Here is a 25,204-nt window from a genome sequence, read left to right as displayed (position 1 = left end):
ATTAAAAAAAAAAAGCAGAGATATTACTTTGCCAACAAAGCCAACAAAGGTCCATCTAGTCAAAGCTATGGTTTCTCCAGTAGTCATGTATGGATGTGAGAGTTGGACTACAAAGAAAGCTGAGTGCCGAAGACTTGATGCTTTTGAATTGTGGTATTGAAGACCCTTAAGAGTCCCTTGGACAGCAAGGAGATCCAACCAGTCCATCCTAAAGTAAATCAGTCCTGAATATTCATTGGAAGGACTGATGCTGAAGCTGAAACTCCAATACTTTGGCCACCTGATGTGAAGAACTGACTCATTTGAAAAGACCCTGATGCTGGGAAAGATTGAAGGCGGGAGGAGAAGGGGATGACAGAGGATGAGATGGTTTGGATGGCATCACCAACTCGATGGACATGATTTTGAATAAATTCTGCGAGTTGGCGATGGACAGGGAGGCCTGGCGTGCTGCAGTCCACGGGGTCGCAAAGAGCCAGACACGACTGAGCAACTGAAGTGAACTGAACGGAAGGATAGCAATTGACTTGTAAATTAACCTTCTAACCTGAAACCTTGCTATAATCAACTCAGTTATTAGTATCAGAAATGTTTTTTTGCTTTTTAAAAAATTCTTTTGGATCTCCTACATGTTTACAATCATGTCATCTCTAAACAATGTTAGTCTTTCATTTTTTCTTTCCTTGTATATCTTTTGTCTTACTGCATTAGCTGGGATTTACAGTATGATGTTGAAAATGAGTAGTTAGAAAGAACATCCTTAACTTCTTCTCTATTTCTAGTTTACTGAGAGTTTTTGTCATGAATGGGTGTTGGCTTTTGTCAAATGCTGTTTCTGAATCTATTGGTAAGATCATGTCATTTTTTAGTCTGTTGATGTGCATTTCATTAATTTTCAAATGTTCAAAGTCTTGCAAAACTGGAATAAATTTCACTTGGTTGTAGTTAAATTTACATCTTTTAATATTAATAATAAAATCAACAATTTTATAGCTCCTAAAATCTCACCCTTATGAAATTAATGTGATTTAGTTCTAATACTAAATACTAATTTTTGCCAAGAATTTTTTAAAACAGGCACTCCTACACGCATCTTAAATCCCTCAATTTATCCAAATATATGTGTACTTTCAGAGACCCATCTAAGCACCCATATGTTCTCTCTCTCTCCCCACCACACACGCACATAGAGATAATTTAGTACCACTGTTTTATGATTAGACTGTATAAAACAAGTCTTTCAACAGGATATAATTTGTCTTTATATTTTCAAGTTCATCATACAGCAAAAGAGGGAGGAGAGAAAAGCTGGGATAGATACACTGGTAGATGTTTCAAAAATTATTTTTATTGTTACATTTCAAAGAGAACATAGGAAGAAAAAAGCCAGTTATCCAATAACTGCTACACCTTTCAGAGGGAGGCAACCTGAACTCCAATCCTAGTTCAAAGCTGCACACACCAGAGTTCAAACAGCTGCCTCTCAACCTGATTGGAGGTCCTGACAAATATGTGTATGTCATCAATCCAGGGAGGCTTGGGTTTAAAAGAAACTTTCTTTATTGTAAGTGTCCAAGTCCTTAGGATTTATCCTTAAAGATACTACAAGATGAGAAAGACCACACACCAAGACTATGTTTAGTCATTAGACTAGCGAGCAGCCAGTTTGTTCTAGGATGCGTTGCATCAGACATCACAGTACATAAAGAAAATCTGCTTTTTGTGAAGGGCCACAGTGCATTTTCAGATCTAATTTACCATAAAGTGAAGCCACAGGGCAACCAGATGTCTAGAGAATACAGTCAGTACAAAAATTCAAATAGGTAAGTTGGGGCTTTGATGAGGCTAAGTTCAGTTCAGTCACTCAGTTATGTCCAACTCTTTGCAACCCCATGGACTGCAGCACACCAGGCCTCCCTGTTCATCACCAACTCCCGGGTGAGGCTGGCATACTGCAAAATATAAATGAATCTTGAAAATAAAAGGCAAAGTTTATCTCCAAAAGTTTGTTTAGTAAGGTGACTTGAGAAAAGGTATGTTAAGCACTTCCCACACATCCCTCCCCTCCTCTGCCAAAAACAAAAAATACCACACAAAAACCCTACCTGAAAATTATCTTGAAAACCAAGTCAAAACTGTGTGGTAAAAAGAGTGCTTTTTCCAGGTAAAGGACTTCAAGATAATTTACAGGCAGACATATTTTTATTAGTAAAAGTCACAAATAGGAAAAGATTTATTGGCTGACACTGTCTGAGGTGTGTGCTTAAAAAAAAAATGCCTTGATTAATACATTAATAAGAAAAGAAAACAACAAGCGTGTGTTTGTTTCGAGTTTTGAATTTTCCAGCAAGAGTTGGAGAAATCAACAGGGTATTAAAACAAAACCCAGGAAAACTCAGTCAATCTTTTTCCCATTGTCTGCCTCATTTCTTTCTAGTCACCATGAATTCAGTTCCCAGTTAGCTGAGGACAACATGACGGTCAAAGACGGATTTTCGCTGCTCTTGAACTTGAAGCTTCCAACGCTGCTGGGCATACTCGACCTTATTTAGTACATTGGCTCGACTGCGGGAGCGGGCCAGCACATCATGGGCATTTGCAAAAGGCTGGTGATCCTGAAAGTGCAGGAATGGAGAACATCAGACGGCATGATCCATGTAAACACACGCGCACAATAGCAGCTACCCAGCCACAGAGACTGGAGCAGCTGGACTGTTAAACAGACCATCTAATTTAGCCAAGCCTTCTTAGGCCCTTAATACCAGAAGCAGGATGAACCCAGCTACAGAAATAGGTGATTCAAATAAAACAAGCAATGAGGAGTATCTGTGCAATGTTCCCATGAGTCACCATTTCCAAAGAAATTTCCCTTAAGAAAGAGGAACCGAGATAAAGACAGTGGTCATTTATGTTAGAGAAGTCTTTCTTGATGAGCTGTGGAAAGAAAATCTATTTGCATGTTAATATCTACAAGTTACAGATAGAGGGTAGGGCTTTGCCTTGCTTTATTCATCCAGCTAATACCATCCAGCTAATCTGTGACTGAGGAAAGACCTGTCTTTTTAATATCCCATACTGACTCTCATATATATTAGAATTGTTACTTGCCAGCTTGGGACCACATTCATCCTGGGAGATGAGTTGACTGGATCGTATCTTGGTTATTTTTTTTTACATTTACTTACTTTTGTTTTATTATTTATTTGGCTGTCCCAGGTCTTATTTGCAGCATGTGGAATCTTTAGTTGCAGTATGTGGGATCTAATTCCCTGACCAGGGATTGAACTCAGATACCCTGCATTGGGAGTGCAGTGTTAGCCACTGGACCACCAGCAAGTCCCATCTTGTGTGGTTTTAATTTCTTCTTATGCTCTCAACACATACACTTAGAACTTTTTCATTCTCCCCATCCCCTTCCCCAATCTGTAATGGACAGAGATATAGCTCAAGTGCTACAATTACCCTCGACTGCTAAGGATGGTAAAGGATTATTACTTCAGCATTTCTGTTTGATAAAGTCTTGAATCTTCCATTGCTGAGCACATGGCAGCTTCCATGTTAGCTGCTGCCTGAGAAGAGAGACTACTGCAGCATCACCCAGGCATCTGGGTAGAAAACCAACCTATCCTGGTCAAAATAAACCAATACCACTGATGTTTGTCGTCATTACACAGGAAACCACCATGCTAATCTATCTATGAATAAGATATAAACACAGCTGCCCAAATGACAAAAGGCATTCAGTACTAATTTATTGCTTTTGTTTGTCTTTTCCTTGATCTCTTTTTCCTGAACTTGAATAAGCAATGCTTCTAAATGTTCCAACATAGGAGATAAGTCACAACTCAGTGCTGTTAAACTTGGCCTCTTGAAAAGAATATTGTTTTGCTGTGCATGTTTGCCAAAGCTCTATTATATACCCAGGGCAGGAGACAGCATGTCTATGGAAAGCTGTAGATAACTGCATAACTATATATATATAACTATATATATATATATAACTATATATATAACTATATATAAACAGTGTTTTAACACCTGGTCTTCTTTTTATAGCAAGATATTTATATAATGTCAACATTTCAAAGACAGCAAAGAGCTTTCTATAAAGAATCTACCCCTGCCTTCTTTACCAAAATTGCTTCAACTTTTCACTTAATTTAGGTCATATCTTGTACAAACCCCATTCTTTTTTTTAACCTTACAAATGAAAATAATAAAAACAATTCCATAAAGTTCAACTGTTTCAAAGATGTAAGAAAAGAGGTTAGGAGAAAGGAAGACGGACTCCTTTATCCTGTTGTTGGATTATTGTATTTCCCATGAAAAAGTAAACCAATCCAAGGTCATCTAACAAATAAGTACAAACACAAGTCTTAGCTCCCTTAACCTTGACCTGGTGTCACATCTTGTCAACATACAGAGTTTGTTCAGGGAGATTAAAATGGCACTATACGAACACAGCGCTTTAATGAACTTGTATATAAAACACTATTACCGTTGGTTTGTTTTGGCATAAACAGGACTGGGAAGAGGGATGTGCTTTACCAGCAGAGTACTTCTCAATTTCATAGTTTTTTATCTACTCTTCAAGGTAGCAGGAGAAACATCTTCTTAAGAAACAAATTAAAGGACTAAACAAACCAGTTAATCCTTTCAGTCTATTCTCCATCAGAACAAGATTGAACTAGCTGCTTGTGCTCATGTATGCCGGGAAAACGCACATAGAGGTTTACCCTTTATATATATTTGCTCTTTTAACACTGGATAAGATTACAATAAATATAAAACATGTTTTAATGTAATGCTTTGATAACAGTAATGATGTGTCATGGATATATGATACAGTAAATATTGTGACGACTTGCAGTGAATGTCTTAACTATTTGTGTTCTCTGATTCAAAGTGCTCTACATCCAACAAACATGGAAAAAAATAAAACAGAATTTAACTGAGGATTTAACAAAAGCATGTTTAAAGGCACATAAAGAGTGAAGAACTCTCATCTTGGATTAGCAACAATTGTAGGAATTTAAATTCAACTTCTTATTGTACAGAGTTGTTATCATACACTCATTGCTCTGTTTAGAAAACCCCTCTCTACCCAGAATCAATTTAACAGATATTCAAAAGTCAGCCAGGCCTCTAAAAACAATGTTCTTATATGGTAGACATGTACATAGGATCAATCCCTGATGAACAAAATGGTTACTAAGCACAAGGCCCCATCAATCAAATGCCTTTCCTACATGTTTTCATCTACACATTTGTGAATCCATTTATTTTATGTTCTGTGTATTAAATTGACAGTGACACTGTTAGTCACTCAGTCATATCCAACTCTGTGACTCCATGAACTATATAACCTGCCAGGCTCCTCTGTCCATGGAATTCTCCAGGCAAGAATAGTGGAGTGGGTTGCCATTCCCTTCTCCGGGGGATCTTCCCGACCCAGGGATCAAACCTAGGTCTCCTGCATTGCAGACAGACTCTTTACCATCTAAGCCACCAGGGAAGCCCTAATATTGTCTATTCCTAAAATCAGGAACCTGATATTTAATGCCATACGCAATGTACATAAGTCAGAGCTTTTATCTATGTGCCTATAATGAAATGGTTTGTGTGGTCTTGGACATATAACATTTTTATATGTTAGCAGTTCTCAACTGAGGGTGATTTTGACCCCCAGGAACATCTGGCACTGTCTGTGAACGTTTTTGATTGTCAGGATTGGGATAAGGGGTGATACTCATTTCTACAGGGTAGAGGTCAGGGATGCCATTAGATATCATACAGTGAATTCAACAATCATCTGACCCAAAATGTCAATGGGAAACATCATATGTGAATGAAAATTATATGAGAACAGTATTTGAGACTCTAAAGCTTCCTGATACGGAAAAGTTACTCATCATGTATTGGTTGAATTAATAAAGGATGCAAGGGGAAAAAGAGGCGAACAAAGGTGTTTCTATGAAAGTTCTTCACAAAACAAAAATGAAATCTTGCTCAAGTAAGCTGAGTATTCACAATTGATATTCATGAAACAAGCAGGCTCTGTCTGTAGTTATAACTTGAGCCATTCAGTTGGGATCTCCTTTCTCATCTTTTACCAATGGGCCCACAAGCTGTTCCAGAGTAAAAGCACTTTTGACTGTGGTTGGCAAGGGTTCACTCTGGCTTTGGCTTTTGAAATTGATTCCTGAAACTCTATTAAATTTTATCCACTTTAAGAAACATAGTTCCATAAAGTAATCCAAAATATAACATAATTTCTAAAAAATATTATATATATATATATATATATATATATGAAATGATAAAATAGTGGAAAATTTGGAAACAAACCCAAATAATGATAAAGACATACTAAATAACAAATTATAGACTATGTCAATTTCTCAGTAGTTTTGAGTGATATAACATTAATTATATATACAAATATGAATGTGTTTTAAAGATAGGAAGAGAATCAGGAGTGATGGTTTTATTTTTCACTAGAGTTCAAGACCACAGATGATTTAAAGAAGGAGGAAAATAGGAAATACAAAATGTCAGCAAGTTATCAAGCTGCTCTTCATTAAGTGAAGAACATCATGGTTTTCATGCTTCCCTCCACTAAAGCTTCTTTGCCTTTCAAAATATTTGGTGATGTTGACAGGAAAGCTGGTAGTTTAGGTTGGAGCCTGGGGAGAAAACTATCTCAGATGCTTTCCTCAACATAAACAGGAAAAGGTGATGAAAACTGTGCCCCTGAAACACAAAGCAAAGCCTTGTGCAGCACACTCACCAAGGATCATCTGTCTAAGCCACCACATTTACGGCTTTACAGAACAATTTCCTCACATTAGACCTCATATTAGACACATTCATATTAGACCCGTCTTTAGTTTCTCTGGTTGAGGATGTGCTCCAGCACATGGACATTTATATGGAACTACTCTTCACCTGCACTTTACATCAGATGATGACAGAGACTGGCATGAGACTTAACAGATGACAGAGACTTAACAGTGAGGGCATGTTAAGAACTCACCCCAACATCATCATCGCTCTGTATCAACTGTGAGTGTCCAAACAGGCGTCTCTTCAGTATGGGCTCAACCAGAGTAAGATATACCATGTAGAGAAGTAGAAGGCCCAAAATGGAGAGATAAATTATAATGGTAACCTAAAGGAAATTGAAAATAAGTTACATCTCTATTCAAGCCAAGAAATCAGAATTTTGTATAATAATACTAAAGCCATAGTCAAGACTGACCCATCTATTAACCACACAGGATTTCTATACAAACCAGATTCCAACATAAGAAACAAACTCAACTCTTTACCAAAGTATTATTTATAGAAAAAGAGGAAAGAAAGCATTTTTTTGTCTTTGGGGCCTTTTCACAAGTCTTCAAAACTCCATCTTCACCTACTACTAATCATTGCTACCACTGCTAGCAAAGCGGTTTTCTTTTTTCACCTGAATACAGGGTCCTAGGTTCAACAGCACTGCAGTCAAGACCACTTTCCATTAGCAATCCTAATAGAAAATGTAGTTTAGATGAATTTCAACAGCATACTGTTTTAGATCAATTCAGACATACAAAAATACATTTTAGGCACAAGATTTTCTTGAGATCTTAATTTGTGCAGTGTCAAGCAGCAGAGTGTGACACCTCCCACTAGGGTTACAGTTAAAGACAGACAATACCAAATGTAAGTGAGGATGTACAGAAACTGAACCTGCATACATCGCTGGTTAAGAATGTAAAACGGTACAGCTATTTTAGAATACAATCTGGCAGACTCTTAAAAAGTTAAATACAAACTTACCTCTTTTAGGAATCTACCTGAGGGAAAGGAAAACATATATCCAAAGCACATACACTGATATTTATAACAGCATTACTCCTAAGAATAAAAACCTGGAAATAATCCAAATGTCCATCAACTGATGAATAGAAAAAGAAAATGTGGTATATTCAAGAATGCTATTCAGTAATAAGAAGTAATTAAGTGCTGATACATGCTATAGCATGAATAAACCTCAAGAACATTATGCTGTGTGAAAGAAACCACTTGTAGAAAAGCACACATTTTCTGATTCTATTTATATGAAATGTCCAGATCTAGACATACAAAGCAGAACAGTAATTATCCAGGGCTGGGGGTGGGCTTCTCGGGTGGCTTAGACGGTAAAGAATCAACCGGCAATGCAGGAAACCCAGGTTGAATTCTTAGGTCAGGAAGATCCCCTGGAGAAGGGAACCCACTCCAGTATTCCTGCCTAGAGAATCACGTGGACAGAGGAGCCTGGCAGGCTACAGTCCACAAAGACACAGAGTCAGACACAACTGAGGGACTAACACTTTCACTTCAATTTCAGGGCTGGAGGTAGGCATGGGATCAATGATAAATGGGCATCAGGGATCTTTTGGGGGTAATGGGAATGTTCTAAAACTGGATTTTAAAAAATGGTTTTAAATTTGCTAAAATTTTTATAAAACTGTACACAATATGATTGACATTTGGGGATGCAAATCATACATTAAAATTTTGTTTAAAAATAGTTTATGATGATCTTTACAGGGAGGCATCCTGCTGGAGTAGAGGCTCTCTGGCATGGTCAAGCACAACAGGAATTCTGTAACTGGTACAGCTGGCCACTCCATACTCCCCTGAAGCCTTTTTTTGTGGAACAGAAATGGGAAACCCCATATTAAAATTGGGAAAAAGAACTACCATCTATCATAATAAAGTAATTGAACTCATTAGAGGTCCAAATTGAGATAAAAGTGATCTACATTCCATTTCCTATAAAAGATAAAGAAAGAAAATCTTAAAATCCAGCTGTGATGTTTCTAGGATAGTGTAGTCACTAAATATGTAACTTCTTCTAAAAGCTGAGAGGGCAGGAAGAAGGCCTAATTATGCTGCTTTCTCACTAATCTTTGGCATTCGTGGACCAAGGAGAAGCTGGAATGTCTTTCTGGGAAATGCTAATTACACACAGGGCTTCTTTGTGCCATTTTACATATCACAACCATCTAAGGTGTCCTAATTAATCTACAAAGCATCTCAATGAGGCAGGTGGAGAGTAGGCTTATTACTCCTTTCAGAGTGGGGGCTGGGGATAAGGAAGAAATAGGTAAGAGGGTATTGGAGAAGAGGATGGAAGAGCAATAGTTTAGGTAACTAGATAGAATTCCAATGTCCAGCATTTTCTTTCCTGTTTAGATACCATCAAAAACTGTTTCAGAAGCAGAAAAGATGGATTTTTTTCCTTTCTTACCTTGATCGTAACTGAACTTCTTTCTTCATATTTGCATTCACAGCGAAGACAGTATGCTTCTACGTCAGGACCCCGCACAGGCATGGGATCCACAACATGAAGGCAATCACTGAAAAAAAACAAAGATAAAATACTGTCTAAACCTAGCTGGATTTTCTACTCACACTGATCAAACCTTTTCTGAAATCCAGAATAATCACGGAGCTTACCCAATGAAATAAATAAGGAACACGTAATCAGTAAGGGAAGTGAAATCATTTCCTCTCAATATTAGCAATTTGGTAAGACTGCAAGGAGATCCAACCAGTCCATTCTGAAGGAGATCAGCCCTGGGATTTCTTGGGAAGGAATGATGCTAAAGCTGAAACTCCAGTACTTTGGCCACCTCATGTGAAGAGTTGACTCATTGGAAAAAACTCTGATGCTGGGGAGGGATTGGGGGCAGGAGGAGAAGCGGACGACAGAGGATGAGATGGCTGGATGGCATCACTGACTCGATGGACATGAGTTTGAGTAAACTCTGGGAGTTGGTGATGGACAGGGAGGCCTGGCGTGCTGCAATTCATGGGGTCACAAAGAGTCGGACGCGACTGAGCACACAACAGTCAAATAAACCATTCAGTTCAGTCGCTCAGTCGTGTCTGACTCTTTGTGATCCCATGGACTGCAGCACACCAGGCCTCCCTTTCCATCACCAACTTTACTCAAACTCATGAGTCGGTGGTGCCATCCAACTGTCTCATCCTCTGTCGTCCCCTTCTCCTCCCGCCTTCTATCTTTCCCAGCATCAGGGTCTTTTCAAATGAGTCAGTTCTTCACAACAGGTGACCAAAGTATTGGAGTTTCAGCTTCAACATCAGTCCTTCCAATGAATATTCAGGACTGATTTCCTTTAGGATGAACTGGTTGGATCTCCTTGCAGTCCAAGGGACTCTCAAGAGTCTTCTCCAACACCACAGTTCAAAAGCATCAATTCTTTGGTGCTCAGCTTTCTTCACAGTCCAACTCTCACATCCATACTGTCTACTGGAAAAATCAAAGCTTTGACTAGATGGACCTTTGTTGGCAAAGTAATGTCTCTGCTTTTTAATATGCTATTTAGGTTGATCATAGCTTTTCTTCCAAGGAGAAAGCGTCTTTTAATTTCATGGCTGCAGTCACCATCTGTAGTGATTTTGGAGCCCCAAAAAATAGTCTGTCACTGTTTCCATTGTCTCCCCATCTATTTGCCATGAAGTGATGGGACTAGATGCCATGAATTTAAGTTTTCTGAATGTTGAGTTTTAAGCCAACTTTTTTACTCTCGTCTTTCATTTTCATCAAGAGGCTCTTTAGCAAAACAGAGAGGGTCTTCTTCGCTTTCTGCCATAAGGGTGGTGTCATCTGCATATCTGAGGTTACTGATATTTCTGCCGGCAATCTTGATTCCAGGTTGTGCTTCATCCATTTTGCATGATGTACTCTGCATAGAAGTTAAATAAGCAGGGTGACAATATACAGCCTTGACATACTCCTTTACCGATTTGGAACTGTTGTCCCATGTCCAGTTCTAACTGTTGCTTCCTGATCTGCACACAGATTTCTCAGGAGGCAGGTCAGGTGGTCTGGTATTCCCATCTCTTGAAGAATTTTCCACAGTTTGTTGTGATCCACACAGTCAAAGGCTTTGGCATAGTCAATAAAGCAGAAATAGATGTTTTTCTGAAACTCTTTTGCTTTTTCAATGATCCAACCACAAAGACACATATGTAGCAGCTATTTTTCAAAAGTGCTATTCATAGTTAAAAAAATGCATCTAAAAATCCCAAATGGGACTGAAAGCTACTTAGCAGATCAAGTCATATTTAGACTTGTTTATTTAGCAAGTAAAACTGCTAAACTGATTTAAGGTGATCTGGAGCATTATTCAAACACAATTACCTCCTTTACGAATTAACTAACATCTGAACTGCCACATGTGGTATATGAACGGCTAATCACACCTAACAGATGGTAAATTATGAAACTCTGAAAACCGAACACCAGAGTAAGAAACAATTACTTTTCTCGAGGAGTCTATTTAAAAAGCATGGAGAAGTAGGTTTAGGACAACAAAAATATTTAAAAATGAAAACATTACCTGGCAACAGTACATAAATAATAATAAAAGGCTTAATGTTTTTGTTGTTGGATGTTGTTTATTTTCTCCCCATTTGCCATTTATTTATGGCTTATGAAAAAGCAATTCTACTCAAAAAATCTTATTTTCTAGAAGTCTGTCAATTCTAGGAAATAATTAAATTCTTACTCTCCACAGCTATTAAGAGCCCACTACTCTGATCCCCTTAGGCAAAGGTAGGCAAAGCTCTCCTGTCCTCCTGCCAGCCCCTCTCGTCATCTGTTCCTTAGGCACTTCTGCTTGCCTTAAGAACTACCACAGCATCCTGCCTCATTCAGGCATCCTGTCTGTCTCACTCTACCCACCTTCTCAGCAGCACCCAATGCTCCAGGCTGATTCTTTCCTTTTGCCCTATCAGAACATACTTTTTTGTGTTTTGTTCTCTGTGAGCTGGAGTAGAACAAAGAAAACCCAAAACGGCGTAAGTGATAAAAGTTCCATCAGTTTTTCTTAACAGGTAATTTAATTTTAACAAAGGTAGTAATGAAAAAGTAAGTCTCAACCAGCAGAATTTCAAACAAGGGTAAGGTCCCAAACTTACACCATACAAGTGTGTCATATCTGTTCCAAACGTATTGAAGACAAGGAATGTATCCAGCTGGATGCAGGCATAAAATAGAGGAAGCTAAATCCCACTGCAGGGGTATCTAGCTCAGAACCATGGAGGGCATGTAGCCCAGAACTCTGAGAGCTCACCTGCATGAGGTCAGACTACATGAACAGCTAAAAGGACCGGAATAAAAGGCTCCTGCTCCTAGGACAGCTATATTTCTGTCTTGCTTTAAATGATTTAAGGTGTCCTGGACTATTATTCAGGCTTCCCTGGTGGCTCAGACGGTAAAGCGTCTGTCTGCAATGCAGGAGACCCAGCTTCGATCCTTGGGTTGGGAAGATCCCCTGGAGAAGGAAATGGCAGCCCACTCCAGTATTCTTGCATACAAGATTAATTCTTTTACGAATTAACCAACATCTAAACTGCCACAGTGTGGTATATGAATAGCTAATTACACCGAACAGTTCCCCCCACCTCATCCCACCCATATTTCTTTGACCCTCAGGAAAATGAGATTTATCTCCTACTTAGTTTCCTAGATCAGCTTCAGAAGCCTTAGTCACAATACTTAAGAATTACTTGGGAATCTAAGTATTGAGTATTTCTTTGGAAGTATAAATACAGTTAATAACAAAGAGATTCTGAGCGCTGTGCAGGATGGGAAAGGAAACAGGAAGTTTGGTTCTGTCTGGCCAGTCACTGTAAACACAGAACCCAATAGAGAACTCTTATTACTCTTAAATACAGCCACTTTAGGAACTAGGCAACACCTCCCCCTAGTGCCTAAATGAGGACATTATCAGCTTCGAATCACACCCCAACATAAACCAGAGAACTCAAACTTTTCTTAAGCTAGACAGTGTAGGTCAATGACGGAGAAGGCAATGGCAATCCACTCCAGCACTCTTGCCTGGAAAATCCCATGGGCGGAGGAGCCTGGTAGGCTGCAGTCCACGGGGTTGCTAACAGTCGGACAGGACTGAGCGACTTCCCTTTCACTTTTCACTTTCATGCATTGGAGAAGGCAATGGCAACCCACTCCAGTGTTCTTGCCTGGAGAACCCCAGGGACGGAGGAGCCTGGTGGGCTGCTGTCTATGGGGTCACACAGAGTCGGACACGACTGAAGCGACTTAGCAGCAGCAGCAGCACAGGTCAATGAACAATTAAAGCTGACAACTGGACAAAATGGAGGCCAGAAGATAAATATATATATATAATATATATAGGTATATTTACCAGGAAGTAAATACATTACATGTACCAGGAGGGAAATACTGGTATTTCCTGGTGGCTCATTGGTAAACCTAACTGCTTGCAATGCAGGAGACCTGGATTTGATCCCTGGGTCGGGAAGACATCCTGAAGAAGGGAATGGCAAGGCACTCCAGTATTCTTGCCTGGAGAATTCCATGGACAGAGGAGCCTGGCTGGCTACAGTCCATGGGGTCACAAAGAGTCAGCCATGACTGAGCTATTAACACTTTCACTTATATATATATGTGTGTGTGTGTGTGTGTATATATATATATAGATAGAGTGTCAGATAAGATACCCATATATACATAATATATATATACATACATACATATAAAGTCACATAAAATACTGGAAGCCTCGGAAGACTGTAACATCTTAACTAATCATAACTTGCGTGCCCTCCTAAAGCCAGTTAAAACCTTTCAGTGACATCTGTGAACCTACCCAGAGGCAAAGGCTCAGCTGCAGACAGAAAGCAAGAGTGAGAAGGAGGAAAAATTCCAAAGCAAGTCTTGTTTTCAGCTGTTTATTTTCAAAGCTCCCTATTCTTACCAGTAACCAGGGATAAATGACATATGAGAGTAAGTGAGTAAAGTCATTCAGTTGTGTCCAACTCTTTGCGACCCCATGGACTATAGCCCACCAGGCTCCTCCATCCATTGGAATTTTCTAGGCAAGAGTACTGGAGTGGGTTGCCATTTCCTTCTTCACGGGAATGTTCCCGATCCAGGGATCGAACCTGGTTCTCCCGCATTTCAGGCAGACGCTTTACTCTCTGTAACCCTGGAGTAACAAAAAGTCTGTGAAAAGATTAGAGCTAAACACTTGAACAGTGAGTTCATTTGCCACTCAAGTAACAAGCGTCATACTCTATTACTGATAACAGAGTAAACTGATTATAAGTGCTCAATACATTTGGGAAATTTATAGGAATAACTTATTTGAGTTTTCTTTTCATATAAAATAACTTGCGGATATAAAACCTAAAAGAATAGCCATATCACTTTGTAATACAAGACAGTTTAAAGTGGAACACTGAAGTTCTCAAGAACATCCTTACCAAATGTCAGATTAAACTTAAATGGGAACTTACAGACTGAACTTCATGGGAAAAATAGACAATGGAATCAAAAAAGCTAAACATGCTCAAAGTCTGCATTTTCTTATTCAAAGTCAGCTTGGAATATTGTAACCAAATGAATTTAATTCTGCTTTCAAACTTTTCGGTCTATTTCACTGTGAAATCAGGTATATGTTATAGTATGGTAACATCTGGAGCTATTTTTCTTCTATGCCTATCCTGGCAATCTCCCACTGCAAACTATAAAATGTCCCAGTCCAGGGGTAAGGAGCCCACCTATCCTTAAATGACTGCTTCCCAATCATTTTATAGCATGTGTAGAAAAAGCTATCATTTGAAAGGTTCACTGGGATAAACAGAGAAGACTGCTGGTGACAAACCAGTCAGGATCCCAGTCATTGCTGGATTATATACCAAGGGCTGAAGGGACTGATGACTTGGCATATCTATAACCTACTGGCCCACCAACTGGTAAACTCTGTTATCTATGGCTCATTCCCACTCCTTCCTGAGCCTTCTGACACTTTAAAACATAGTCTCCTATATCTGACAATATAGCATCAAAACCTACAAGTTGTAAAAACTGTAACCCAGATAAGTGAGCCTTGCTTACCTTCAACTGCGAAGCAAGAAGGGCCTAAATTTAAGGGCTCACAGAAGGGTGGCTATGGGGAGTTCAGGTGCCACGAACTCAGCCCCACCCCAATGTAAAACCCTCCTTGCCTGGGGCTTTTGGCTACATTCCTTTAGACTTACTTGATGCATTCAGGGTCCTACTCTCATTTTTTCAACACTTTTCAACACTTTTGCTTAAAAATAAATACTTAAAAAGAAAACAATACATTGGATGAATATCCAGTGCTAACAGTGACAACCAAAGAAAGAAATGTGACAGGTGATTCAGTAACACAGAATACTTACCAGTCTTTTTGGGATATGTTCTTATTATAAATATGCCCAGAATTATCTTTATAGGGAGGACAGATACATTTACATCGGACATCCTCAGAATTCTGTAACCAAAATAGAAACTTAGTATAGCTTGTTGACGGTTTATCATCAATATTTTTAGAAACTGCAACTTACACATTTTGTTAAGCATCCCCTGCCAAGTATTCCAAAACTATTCATTTAAATTTTTAAATAACTTTAAGAGACACAAGTTTTTAAAAAACCATTGGTAATGCTCACGAATAATTATATAATACATAAGATTATTTTGAAATAATACCTAGTATCTGTGGTTTATGAATCACATTTTTCAGTCACGTGACAAAATTGTGCTAACATTATCATCATCTACCTGCCAGTAGGAAGACATAGTAGACTGACAGCTGTGCCTTCAAGTTAAGAATGTTGATTACCGAAGGATTAGGAAATATCAAACTAAAAATTGCAAAACAAGTCACAATTCTGCCCATAACCCTTATGCCCTTTGGTATAAAGGCACTGATATGGATAAAGTGAGTTGGGACAGACTCCTAAAGGGATGAAGTTTTAGAGGCACTCAGCTACAACAAAAAAGGAAGTACATAAAGGAAGTAGCTTGCATGTAGCTGAGATCAGTTTGGTATACTCTTCCCAGGAAACTTTGCTTCTAATCCCTGGGAGACAGAGAGGACAACTACTGAAAAAGCAAGTTTGAAGAAGTGAAGAAGAGGTGACTAAATCTATGAACAGGAGTAGGAGATGCTTTCTCAGCAAAGGGGAATCTAATCTCAGAAGGAAGGCAGTGGCTCAGTAGCCTCCAGAGGACCGAGCCCAGAACTCCTATATATAGTGGCATGTCTGGCAGAGTTGTTGATAAGTCATTTACTCATTCAGCAGCTACTTAGTGAGCATTTATCCTGTGCCAGAACTTGAGCGAAAGGAGGTGGATTCAAGGAAGTCTAAGACACGGCTCCTTCCCACAATTAGGACACACCCAAGTAAAGAAGACTGACAAATACAGGGTTACAGGAATGTGCCACTTAAAGTGATGACAGTAGATACGCAGACGGTGCAATCAGTGTTTTGAAAATCAGGACACTTGATGCCGTCCCTTTTTCTGAAGGGAACTGGGGAAGATTTAAAAGAAACCTTGACTTAAACAACAAGGACCTGCTATAATAAACTATAATGAAAACGAACCTCAGTTATTTTCTGTACACTTGAAACTAACACAGCATTATCAATATTTCAATTAAAAAAAAATCCCTGACCAAACCTCCCATCTGTATGCCTGTCACTCATCTTTCCTGGCCTCTGTATTTAAAGGTATTATAGAGTAAAGCTCCAATTAAAAACATGCAAATATCATTCTGTTTTCCCATCAAATTAATGTGAATGCCTTCTGTTTCCTCCAGTAATGAGCCAGTTCATCAAGGAGGAAGCACAGGGCAGGTTTGGAGGGTATGGGCATGAAGGGGACTAGAGAGCAGCATGAGGGTGAAGTGGGAGATAGATGGGTTCCAGGTTGGAACCCTATTATTAGTCACCTCCTCAGATGGTGACTGCAGCCATGAAATTCAAAGAGACTTCCTCCATGGAAGAAAAGCTATGACAAACCTGTTGCTGCTGCTGCTGCTGCTAAGTCGCTTCAGTTGTGTCCAACTCTGTGCGATCCCAGAAATGGCAGCCCACCAGGCTCCCCCGTCCCTGGGATTCTCCAGGCAAGAACACTGGAGTGGGTCACCATTGCCTTCTCCAATGCATGAATGGGAAAAGCGAAAGGGAAGTCGCTCAGTCGTGTCCGACTCTTAGTGACCCCATGGACTGCAGCCTACCAGGCTCCTCCGTCCATGGGATTTTCCAGGCAAGAGTACTGGAGTGGGGTGCCATTGCCTTCTCTATGACAAACCTAGATAGCGCATTAAAAAGCAGAGGCATAACTTTGCCGACAAAGGTCTGTCTAGTCAAAGCTATGGTTTTTCCAGTAGTCATGTATGGATGTGAGAGTTGGACCACAGAGAAGGCTGAATGCTGAAGAACTGATGCTTCTGAACTGTGGTGTTGGAGAAGACTCCTGAGAGTCCCTTGGACTGTAAGGAGATCCAACTAGTCAATCCTAAAGGAAATAAATCCTGAATATTCATTGGAAAGACTGATGCTGAAGCTGAAGCTCTAATACTTTGGCCACCTGATGCAAAGAACTGACTCATTAGAAAAGACCCTAATGCTGGGAAAGACTGAAGGCAGGAAGTAAAGGGGAGGACAGAGGATGAGATGGTTGGATGGCATCACTGACTCAATGGATAGGAGTTTGAGTAAGCTCCGGGAGATGGTGAAAGATAGGGAAGCCTGGTGTGCTTGCTGTAGTCCATGAGGTGGCAGAGTCAGACATGACTAAGTGACTCAACAACAACTCTTTGCATTTTTTCAGATAAGATACAGGTGGGCTCCAGTTGAGGAATTTACAGCCAACAAAAACAGGGTAAATAGCCAGTCTTTGTCTCTTACCTGAAGGGAACAATCATGGCAAGGACAAAGTAAGGAAAAAATCCTGTCTGATAAGGGAGATACTACACCTGCACAGAAAGGCTACTTGGAATCCAAAGTCAGAGGATAATTCCAGCCCATAATCAGTCTTGCTCCTCCCAGAAGCCTTCACTTTAGATCCATCTTGGTTAGGGTATGTGCACACCCCAGGGGAGGGTCCTGAGACAAATTAACTGGGGGTGGGGGTGGCCTGAGAAAGCAAGGTGACTGGCCTGAGGGAAGAGGAAGACCGGGAAAACTGCCCCTTTATAAAGGATTTAAACTTCCCCAAAGCACGACTCTCTCTGAGGTTGCCCATGAGCCTTTTCGCATGTACTTTTCTTTTCAAAACTTTTTATACTCTTTACCTTCTGCCTCCTTGCCTGCTTTCATTCTTGACTAGGCAGGTAAGACTAGGGACTCTAGCCCTAAGTGTTGGCTCCTGTGGTCCAGTGCTTAGGACTCCCCATCTGGGAAACTAAGATCTGGCTTCCAGCCACCGCGGCTGCTGCTTGCTGCAAGCTGCCGCTTACTGCTATGAGCATCAGAAATCAAGGGGATGAGAAGAGCCAAGAAATGGAGCAGGGCAGAAGGCCACAACTTCACCTCTCCTATAGTTTGGATCCTCCCTTACCCACTAAATCAACAAGAAAAGAGAAGGCAACAAAGGGGCTAGGAGATCCTGGAGGGAGTGAGGTGAGGATATGAGGCCGGTGATAGACTCTGTTCAATTCAGTTCAGTCGCTCAGCTCAGTCGTGTCCGACTCTTTGCGACTGCATGAATCGCAGCCAGGCCTCCCTGTCCATCACCAACTCCTGGAGTTCACCCAAACTCTTGTCCATCGAGTAGGTGATGCCATCCAGCCATCTCATCTTCTGTCGTCCCCTTCTCCTCCTGCCCCCAATCCCTCCCAGCATCAGAGTCTTTTCCAATGAGTCAACTCTTCGCATGAGGTGGCCAAAGTATTGGAGAGACTCTGTAGGTCCTTCCTATTGAGAAGGAAGGCTGCCAGGAGAGGCAAGTTCCTACAGTGGGAAGGGAATCTGTTAAGAGATGAGTTGAGAGGAGTTAGTTCCTAAGAGGTAAGGCGCCTGTGAGCTGGGCCTTCCTATATGGGCTTGGGGAATTTCGCAGGGTGGTCCGTGAGGCTGGTGAAGGGTGACGGTAGACTGTCAGAGCTTAAGTGTAAAGCTCAAGTTAAAAGCTCTCAGAGTTGGAAAGGCTGTAAAGTTGGAAGTGGGTCCTGTCAGGGCTGGGAAGGGAAATTTAAGGGGCCAGACATGCTGTCCGGGCCCGTCTGGACCAGGTGGGGCGGGGTAGGGTGTCAGCGCCCGGGGTGGGAGGGGGTGGGGGCGGGGGCTGTCCGGCTGTCAGGGATGGGGGGCGGGAGTGCCATCCGGCGGTCCGGAGGGTTCCGGGCGGGGGTCTGCCAGGGCTGTGACGCTAGGGATCGGGCTGGCAGGGCTGGCAGAGGACTGGGGTGGGGCTCAGGTGGACAAGGCCGGAGGTAGAGGAGGAGCGCCGGTCGGAAGCGAAGGCTGGGCGGGACTCACCTTGGCGGCGTCTGACAGCTGCACCAGCAGCAGCACCGAGAGCGCCAGGCAGGACAGGCTGAGCATGGAGGCGAGACGAAGGAGGCCGGCCCACAGGGTCGCCATCGCAGCCAGGCCCAGCAGTCGCCACAGCCGGAGCCCCCGGGACCAGCTCCGGGCCGGGCTCCGGCTCGGGCTCCTCCGCCCGCACTTCCGTCTGGGCCCTTGCGTCACGGGCCGCGCCGGGTCAGCTACAAAAAGCATTCGACCCGGAAACGGTTCCCGGTGCGGAGGCCGCGAGGCTCCGCCGTGCCCTAGAAGCTTAGGCGGCCTGTCGCGGGGACAACCTGCGCTCGGCGGAGCTTCGAGGCTCTAGGATGTCTTTCCCCGGCACAGAAGCAGCCGGGCCGCGGACCGCCAGTGAGCTGGGAGGTCCTTCCATCCAGGGAGGCAAGCCTCTCCCGCCCAGCCCCCGCAGAAAGCCCGGGCTGTCAGATCCTCTAGCAAGTCCGGGGTTCACCAGAGCGACCCCTGCGAGGCCGGAGCCGTTCGTTGGCAGCCTTAGGAGGACGGAGTGAGCCCCAGCCTCAGGAATTGCTGAGAGGCGGCCCGTCCCGGCCGGCGCAGGCGGGGTGGGTGCTAAGCTTGGGAACAGGTATGATACCGACAGAGCCATCCCTTCCCCGGAAGCCCACTCGCAGTTAGAGGGTCGAGGGGTCCTCTCTGGCACTTTGGTACTGACCTGCGGCCCACTCGCCTCCCGGAAACCGTTCCCGGGGAGGCTGCTAACAATCTGTGGGCTGCCTTCGTGTGTGTGGCCTCCGTCTGGGGCTCCTCGCTGCCCTTCCGCTGGGGGCTGACCGGTTAGGCCCGGCCTGCCGCCAGGAACTGGGCCACAGCAGAGGGGCTGGGCCGGGCCGGGCCAGGCCAGGCTCCGGAAGTTGTAGAGTTGGCGAAAGAATCTCCCTAGAAGCCGCCTCCGCTCAAGATTTCAGAAGATGGGGGATCACGGTGCTACAATCCTGTTCAGGGCTGCTGGCTCCTAACTCAAAACTGGGGACCGCTGATGATCTATCCCAGAGCGGGTCATCCTGAAGGATAATTTGGAAGAACCCTGGAGATGGTACAGTCTCTCCAATTAAAATATTTTTCAGTTAGTAGTGGAAAGGGCATAGTAAAGATTTTGGTCCAAACACTTCCTTTTTCTGGGCTTAATATGAGGGGATTGAACTCTCATATGTGGGTTTCAAATTTTGCTTTCATGGAATACCCGTGTTTCTTCCTCTAAGCAAAACTTTAAAGTGGTCTTTTCCTAGTTTGTGGAAATGCCTTAATAGATAGAATTTTCTCAGTATTTTTCTCACGTGTGATTCTTGTTGCTGCTAGACTAACACAAGAAGGTGTCTGATATTATGCCAGGTATTTTTAGACCCTTTCAGTCCCAAACGGCAGCACTAGATGACCTTTCACAGGCCCCTCCAGGCTGCCCTGTCAGTTTCCTTGTCAGATTTTCTTAGTGGGTATCCTACTGGCCAGTGTCAAATGTGTCTGACCTTAATGCACTTGTGGATTCGTGATTGCTAAAAGCTGTCTCATCAGCAAGTTTGGGATCAGTTTAGGGATAGCTGTCCAGGTCTGGATCTGAAGGAGTGCTTTTACTCTTTGGCTAAAACCTCAGAGGCCTTCCCTTCAAATTTGTTCTCAGGGCCCTGATTGGGGGCACAGAGATCTAGAGGAATATATAGTAGTGCCTCAGCAAGTACACTCAGTCTGGGCAGAATTTGAGTTACACTGTCTGACATTGGTAGCCACTAGCCCCAGGTGGCGACTGAGCACTTGAAGTGTGACTGACTGGAACTGGGATGCACTATAAGTGTAAAAATGTACTGAATTTCAAAGATTTAACATAAAAATCATATTAAAATATCTCATGTTAACCGTAAACTCAGTGTTTTTATATTCAGGTTGAAATATTTTGGATGCGTTAGGTTAAATAAAACATTAAAACAATTTCACTTTTTATTTTTACCTCTTAAATGTAGCTACTAGGAAATTTAATGTTTATGTTAGACATACCTGTTCTAGAATGTAAGATGTGGCTGCCCAGAGTAGAGTGTGACTGTATGATGATTGGTTGCCTGGCTAGAGTCTGAATGAAGACTCAGACCTGGGTAAGGAGAAGGGCAACAGCTGAACTGGCACAGCTAGAGCCCAGGACTGGCGGGGGTTGGGGGGTGGGGGCGTATATGGCATGAAACATAAAATTCCAGTGATCCAATGGAAGTGGAGGAGTTGGTTCTCATTCTGCCCTACTCATACCTAGATAACTCCTGCTTTCCCCTTAGGTCAGAGGTCTTCTCAACTAGAAAAGCTTCCCTAACTTACCTGCATTTCCATCTGTATTTGTGCAGATTTGTTTCCTAATCTAATCCGTTACAAAAAAATTATGTTTTCATATCTGCCTCTGAACTCCCAACCTCCACCCAAACTTGGCAGTCTTTGAGGGCAAGGGTTTTCATTATCTTTGTACCTAGAGACTGCTGCTGCTGCTGCTAAGTCGCTTCAGTCGTGTCCGACTCTATGTGACCCCATAGATGGCAGCCCACCAGGCTCCCCTGTCCCTGGGATTCTCCAGGCAAGAACACTGGAGTGGGTTGCCATTTCCTTCTCCAATGCATGAAAGTGAAAGTGAAGTCGCTCAGTCGTGCCTGACTCTTATCGACCCCATGGAGTGCAGCGTACCTGGAGATTGGGATAGAGTAAAAACCAATAAATGTTTGTGGGGACCTGGAAAAGGGAAAAATAGAAGAGGCTCCTCTGGTCAGTCTCTAAGAACCAGGTACCGACAGTACTTGAATCCCTGCTTCCTTTGTGACCATGAGAGGACGATGCTGAGATACCCTAAGAAGTGCATGTGGGATCTGGGCACCATAGTAGGTCAGTCAGTTCAGTCACTCATTTGTGTCTGACTCTTTGCAACCCATGGGACGTAGGAGAGGGAGATTTCTGACCTAGGATCTTCCTAGACCTTCAAGTCACATCAGGGTTGTTCTGTTTACAGACAAGACTGGCCTCAGTGAGTACGCACTCTTTCCTGTCTTTCCTGCTTCCGTGTGACTAGGTTTCCTTACTGTAATCCATTTAAGGAGTGAAAAGTCCAGGTTCACCTTCCTACCAGGCATGGGCCCTCTCACTTTGTAAAACCGAAAAAATGCCCTGGTGGGGGATGGTCAGAAGAGTAAGAAAAGTCTTCTCTATTTAAGTGTGGAAGTCAGAAGGTTAGGAAGCAGACATGATGATTTATGGATCTGGGACCAAGGTTTGGCTAGCTCTGTCTGCAGTCCCCCACCCCTTTCCCCTCCAGGGCTCACATAGCTCTCTGGCCGCCTCAGTCTTATTTCTGCACCTCACCCTTTCTGATCTATTCAGCACTCTCCCAGGCCGTGGCAGCACAGGAGAACAAAGAGTCATGCAGAGTCAGTAATGATGGTTTCCATGGACTGTCTCCAGTGGTTACAGCCGGACACACACACACCCCCAGAGGTTCTGAGCATACCCTGGGAATGTCTTACATGAGCCCTCTCCTTTACCATGTGCATCACCAGGGTGCTGCCTCCTACTTAAGCCCCCTTTAGTGAGGTTGTCTGCTGGCTGCCATGTGTAAAGCCACATAGGTATACCATGCTGTCATCTGCTGGCTCCCACCACTGTAACAATATATGAGGCCAGAATTATATCTGTTCCTAGAGATGCTGTTATCAGCAACAGTTGACAAGTTACTGGGGTCTGAAATAATAACACAGCAACACAAGATTTAGTACCAAAGCAAGGAGAAGTTTTAAAGGTTCTTTGAGAAGGGTGCTAAATCAGTATTCCTGGTTTCCCCAGTATCTTACATCTTAACAATACCTGAGGGAAATAGTTCCTCCTTTCTGACTACTAGTATTTTCAAATAAATGAAACACTGTATTACTTGTATTCATTTTTATTTTTACCAATATAGTACATTAATTTTTTGGCCATGCAGAACTTTGACCAGGGATCCATCCTATGCCCCCTGCAGTGGAAGCACAAAGTCCTAACCACTGGTCAACCAGGGAAGTTCCCAATATAGTACATTTTAAAAAATCACATGGTACTGCACAGCTGACCCTACCCCAGCCCTCTGCATGCTGAATTTCTACTCCCCAGAGGTAACCCTATCTTTTCTAATGCTCTTTTGGGATTTATCTCTGTTTCTTAATAGCATCCTTATACTACTAGTTTTGGACTATTATTTTGTTTCTTGATGTAGGAAATAAGCTATGTATTTACACTCCAATGCCCTCTCATAAATGTATTATTTCTTCATCCTCCATCATGCCTCAATATATCAATATCTATGTTATCTTACTTAGGTAAAATAATTCCTTATATTATTATGACTGTACATATTTATTCATGCTGCTAAGTCACTTCAGTCGTGTCCGACTCTGTATGACTCCAGAGATGGCAGCCCACCAGGCTCCCCCATCCCTGGGATTCTCCAGGCAAGAACACTGGAGTGGGTTGCCATTTCCTTCTCCGATGCATGGAAGTGAAAAGTGAAAGTCAAGTCGCTCAGTCGTGTCCGACCCTCAGCAACCCCATGGACTGCAGCCCACCATGCTCCTCCATCCATGGGATTTTCCAGGCAAGAGTACTGGAGTGGGGTGCCATTGCCTTCTCCATATTTATTCATAGTTGATCCAATTAGCATAACATAATTTCGTTTACTGTTTTTGATTGAAGTTAGCCATTGCCTCTTTTCCCAATTTATCCCAAACTCTCAACACTTTCAAACACATCATATTGCCTATCAGTTTATATTTTTTTTAATTGAAGACAACTGTCCAGGGGTCCATCATCCTTTTTCACATTGGACGAGTTATTCTTTAAACCTACCACCCATGTTTTCCCCTAGAATAATTTAATCATTTCTTCTCAATTTCTACAGAGATCTAGAGGAATATATAGTAGTGCCTCAGCAAGTACACTCAGTCTGGGCAGAATTTGAGTTACACTGTCTGACATTGGTAGCCACTAGCCCCAGGTGGCGACTGAGCACTTGAAGTGTGACTGACTGGAACTGGGATGCACTATAAGTGTAAAAATGTACTGAATTTCAAAGATTTAACATAAAAATCATATTAAAATATCTCATGTTAACCGTAAACTCAGTGTTTTTATATTCAGGTTGAAATATTTTGGATGCGTTAGGTTAAATAAAACATTAAAACAATTTCACTTTTTATTTTTACCTCTTAAATGTAGCTACTAGGAAATTTAATGTTTATGTTAGACATACCTGTTCTAGAATGTAAGATGTGGCTGCCCAGAGTAGAGTGTGACTGTATGATGATTGGTTGCCTGGCTAGAGTCTGAATGAAGACTCAGACCTGGGTAAGGAGAAGGGCAACAGCTGAACTGGCACAGCTAGAGCCCAGGACTGGCGGGGGGTTGGGGGGTGGGGGCGTATATGGCATGAAACATAAAATTCCAGTGATCCAATGGAAGTGGAGGAGTTGGTTCTCATTCTGCCCTACTCATACCTAGATAACTCCTGCTTTCCCCTTAGGTCAGAGGTCTTCTCAACTAGAAAAGCTTCCCTAACTTACCTGCATTTCCATCTGTATTTGTGCAGATTTGTTTCCTAATCTAATCCGTTACAAAAAAATTATGTTTTCATATCTGCCTCTGAACTCCCAACCTCCACCCAAACTTGGCAGTCTTTGAGGGCAAGGGTTTTCATTATCTTTGTACCTAGAGACTGCTGCTGCTGCTGCTAAGTCGCTTCAGTCGTGTCCGACTCTATGTGACCCCATAGATGGCAGCCCACCAGGCTCCCCTGTCCCTGGGATTCTCC

At 42.3% G+C, this 25,204-nt stretch overlaps 1 protein-coding gene across 7 annotated transcripts; it reads right to left on the bottom strand.

Annotated features, from left to right (window-relative positions):
* Positions 1-1,328: 1,328 nt before the first annotated feature.
* On the bottom strand, positions 1,329-20,249 carry TMEM9B (TMEM9 domain family member B). Of its 7 annotated transcripts, none has more exons than XM_060399933.1 (6): positions 20,063-20,249; positions 15,253-15,344; positions 10,800-10,944; positions 9,281-9,389; positions 7,037-7,171; positions 1,329-2,615 (listed from the first exon to the last, which is right to left on the bottom strand). In XM_060399933.1, the coding sequence occupies exons 2-6, from the start codon at positions 15,332-15,334 to the stop codon at positions 2,460-2,462; spliced, it is 627 nt and encodes a 208-aa protein (XP_060255916.1). In that variant the 5' UTR covers positions 15,335-15,344; positions 20,063-20,249; the 3' UTR covers positions 1,329-2,459. The 7 variants fall into 7 exon arrangements, with proteins under 7 accessions (XP_060255916.1, XP_060255914.1, XP_060255913.1 ...); XM_060399931.1 differs by lacking the exon at positions 20,063-20,249 and adding an exon at positions 19,342-19,523; XM_060399930.1 differs by lacking the exon at positions 20,063-20,249 and adding an exon at positions 17,770-19,120.
* Between the last annotated feature and the right edge of the window lie 4,955 nt (positions 20,250-25,204).

Source organism: Ovis aries, chromosome 15 (assembly GCF_016772045.2).
Source record: "Ovis aries strain OAR_USU_Benz2616 breed Rambouillet chromosome 15, ARS-UI_Ramb_v3.0, whole genome shotgun sequence".
Lineage (NCBI taxonomy): Eukaryota > Metazoa > Chordata > Mammalia > Artiodactyla > Bovidae > Ovis > Ovis aries.
Note: the sequence above shows the minus strand (reverse complement) of the source record. Positions and strands in the feature narration are given on the sequence as shown.

Bases quoted from the DNA above. Each gene is read 5' to 3' on its own strand.
- TMEM9B (XM_060399930.1), bottom strand. The intron at 9,390-10,799 runs GTAAAGGAGTAT...GTTTTTTTTCAG, and splicing joins GGGACAACAGTTCCAAATCG to TGATTGCCTTCATGTTGTGG. The intron at 2,616-7,036 runs GTGAGTTCTTAA...CTGCACTTTCAG, and splicing joins AGAGCGATGATGATGTTGGG to GATCACCAGCCTTTTGCAAA.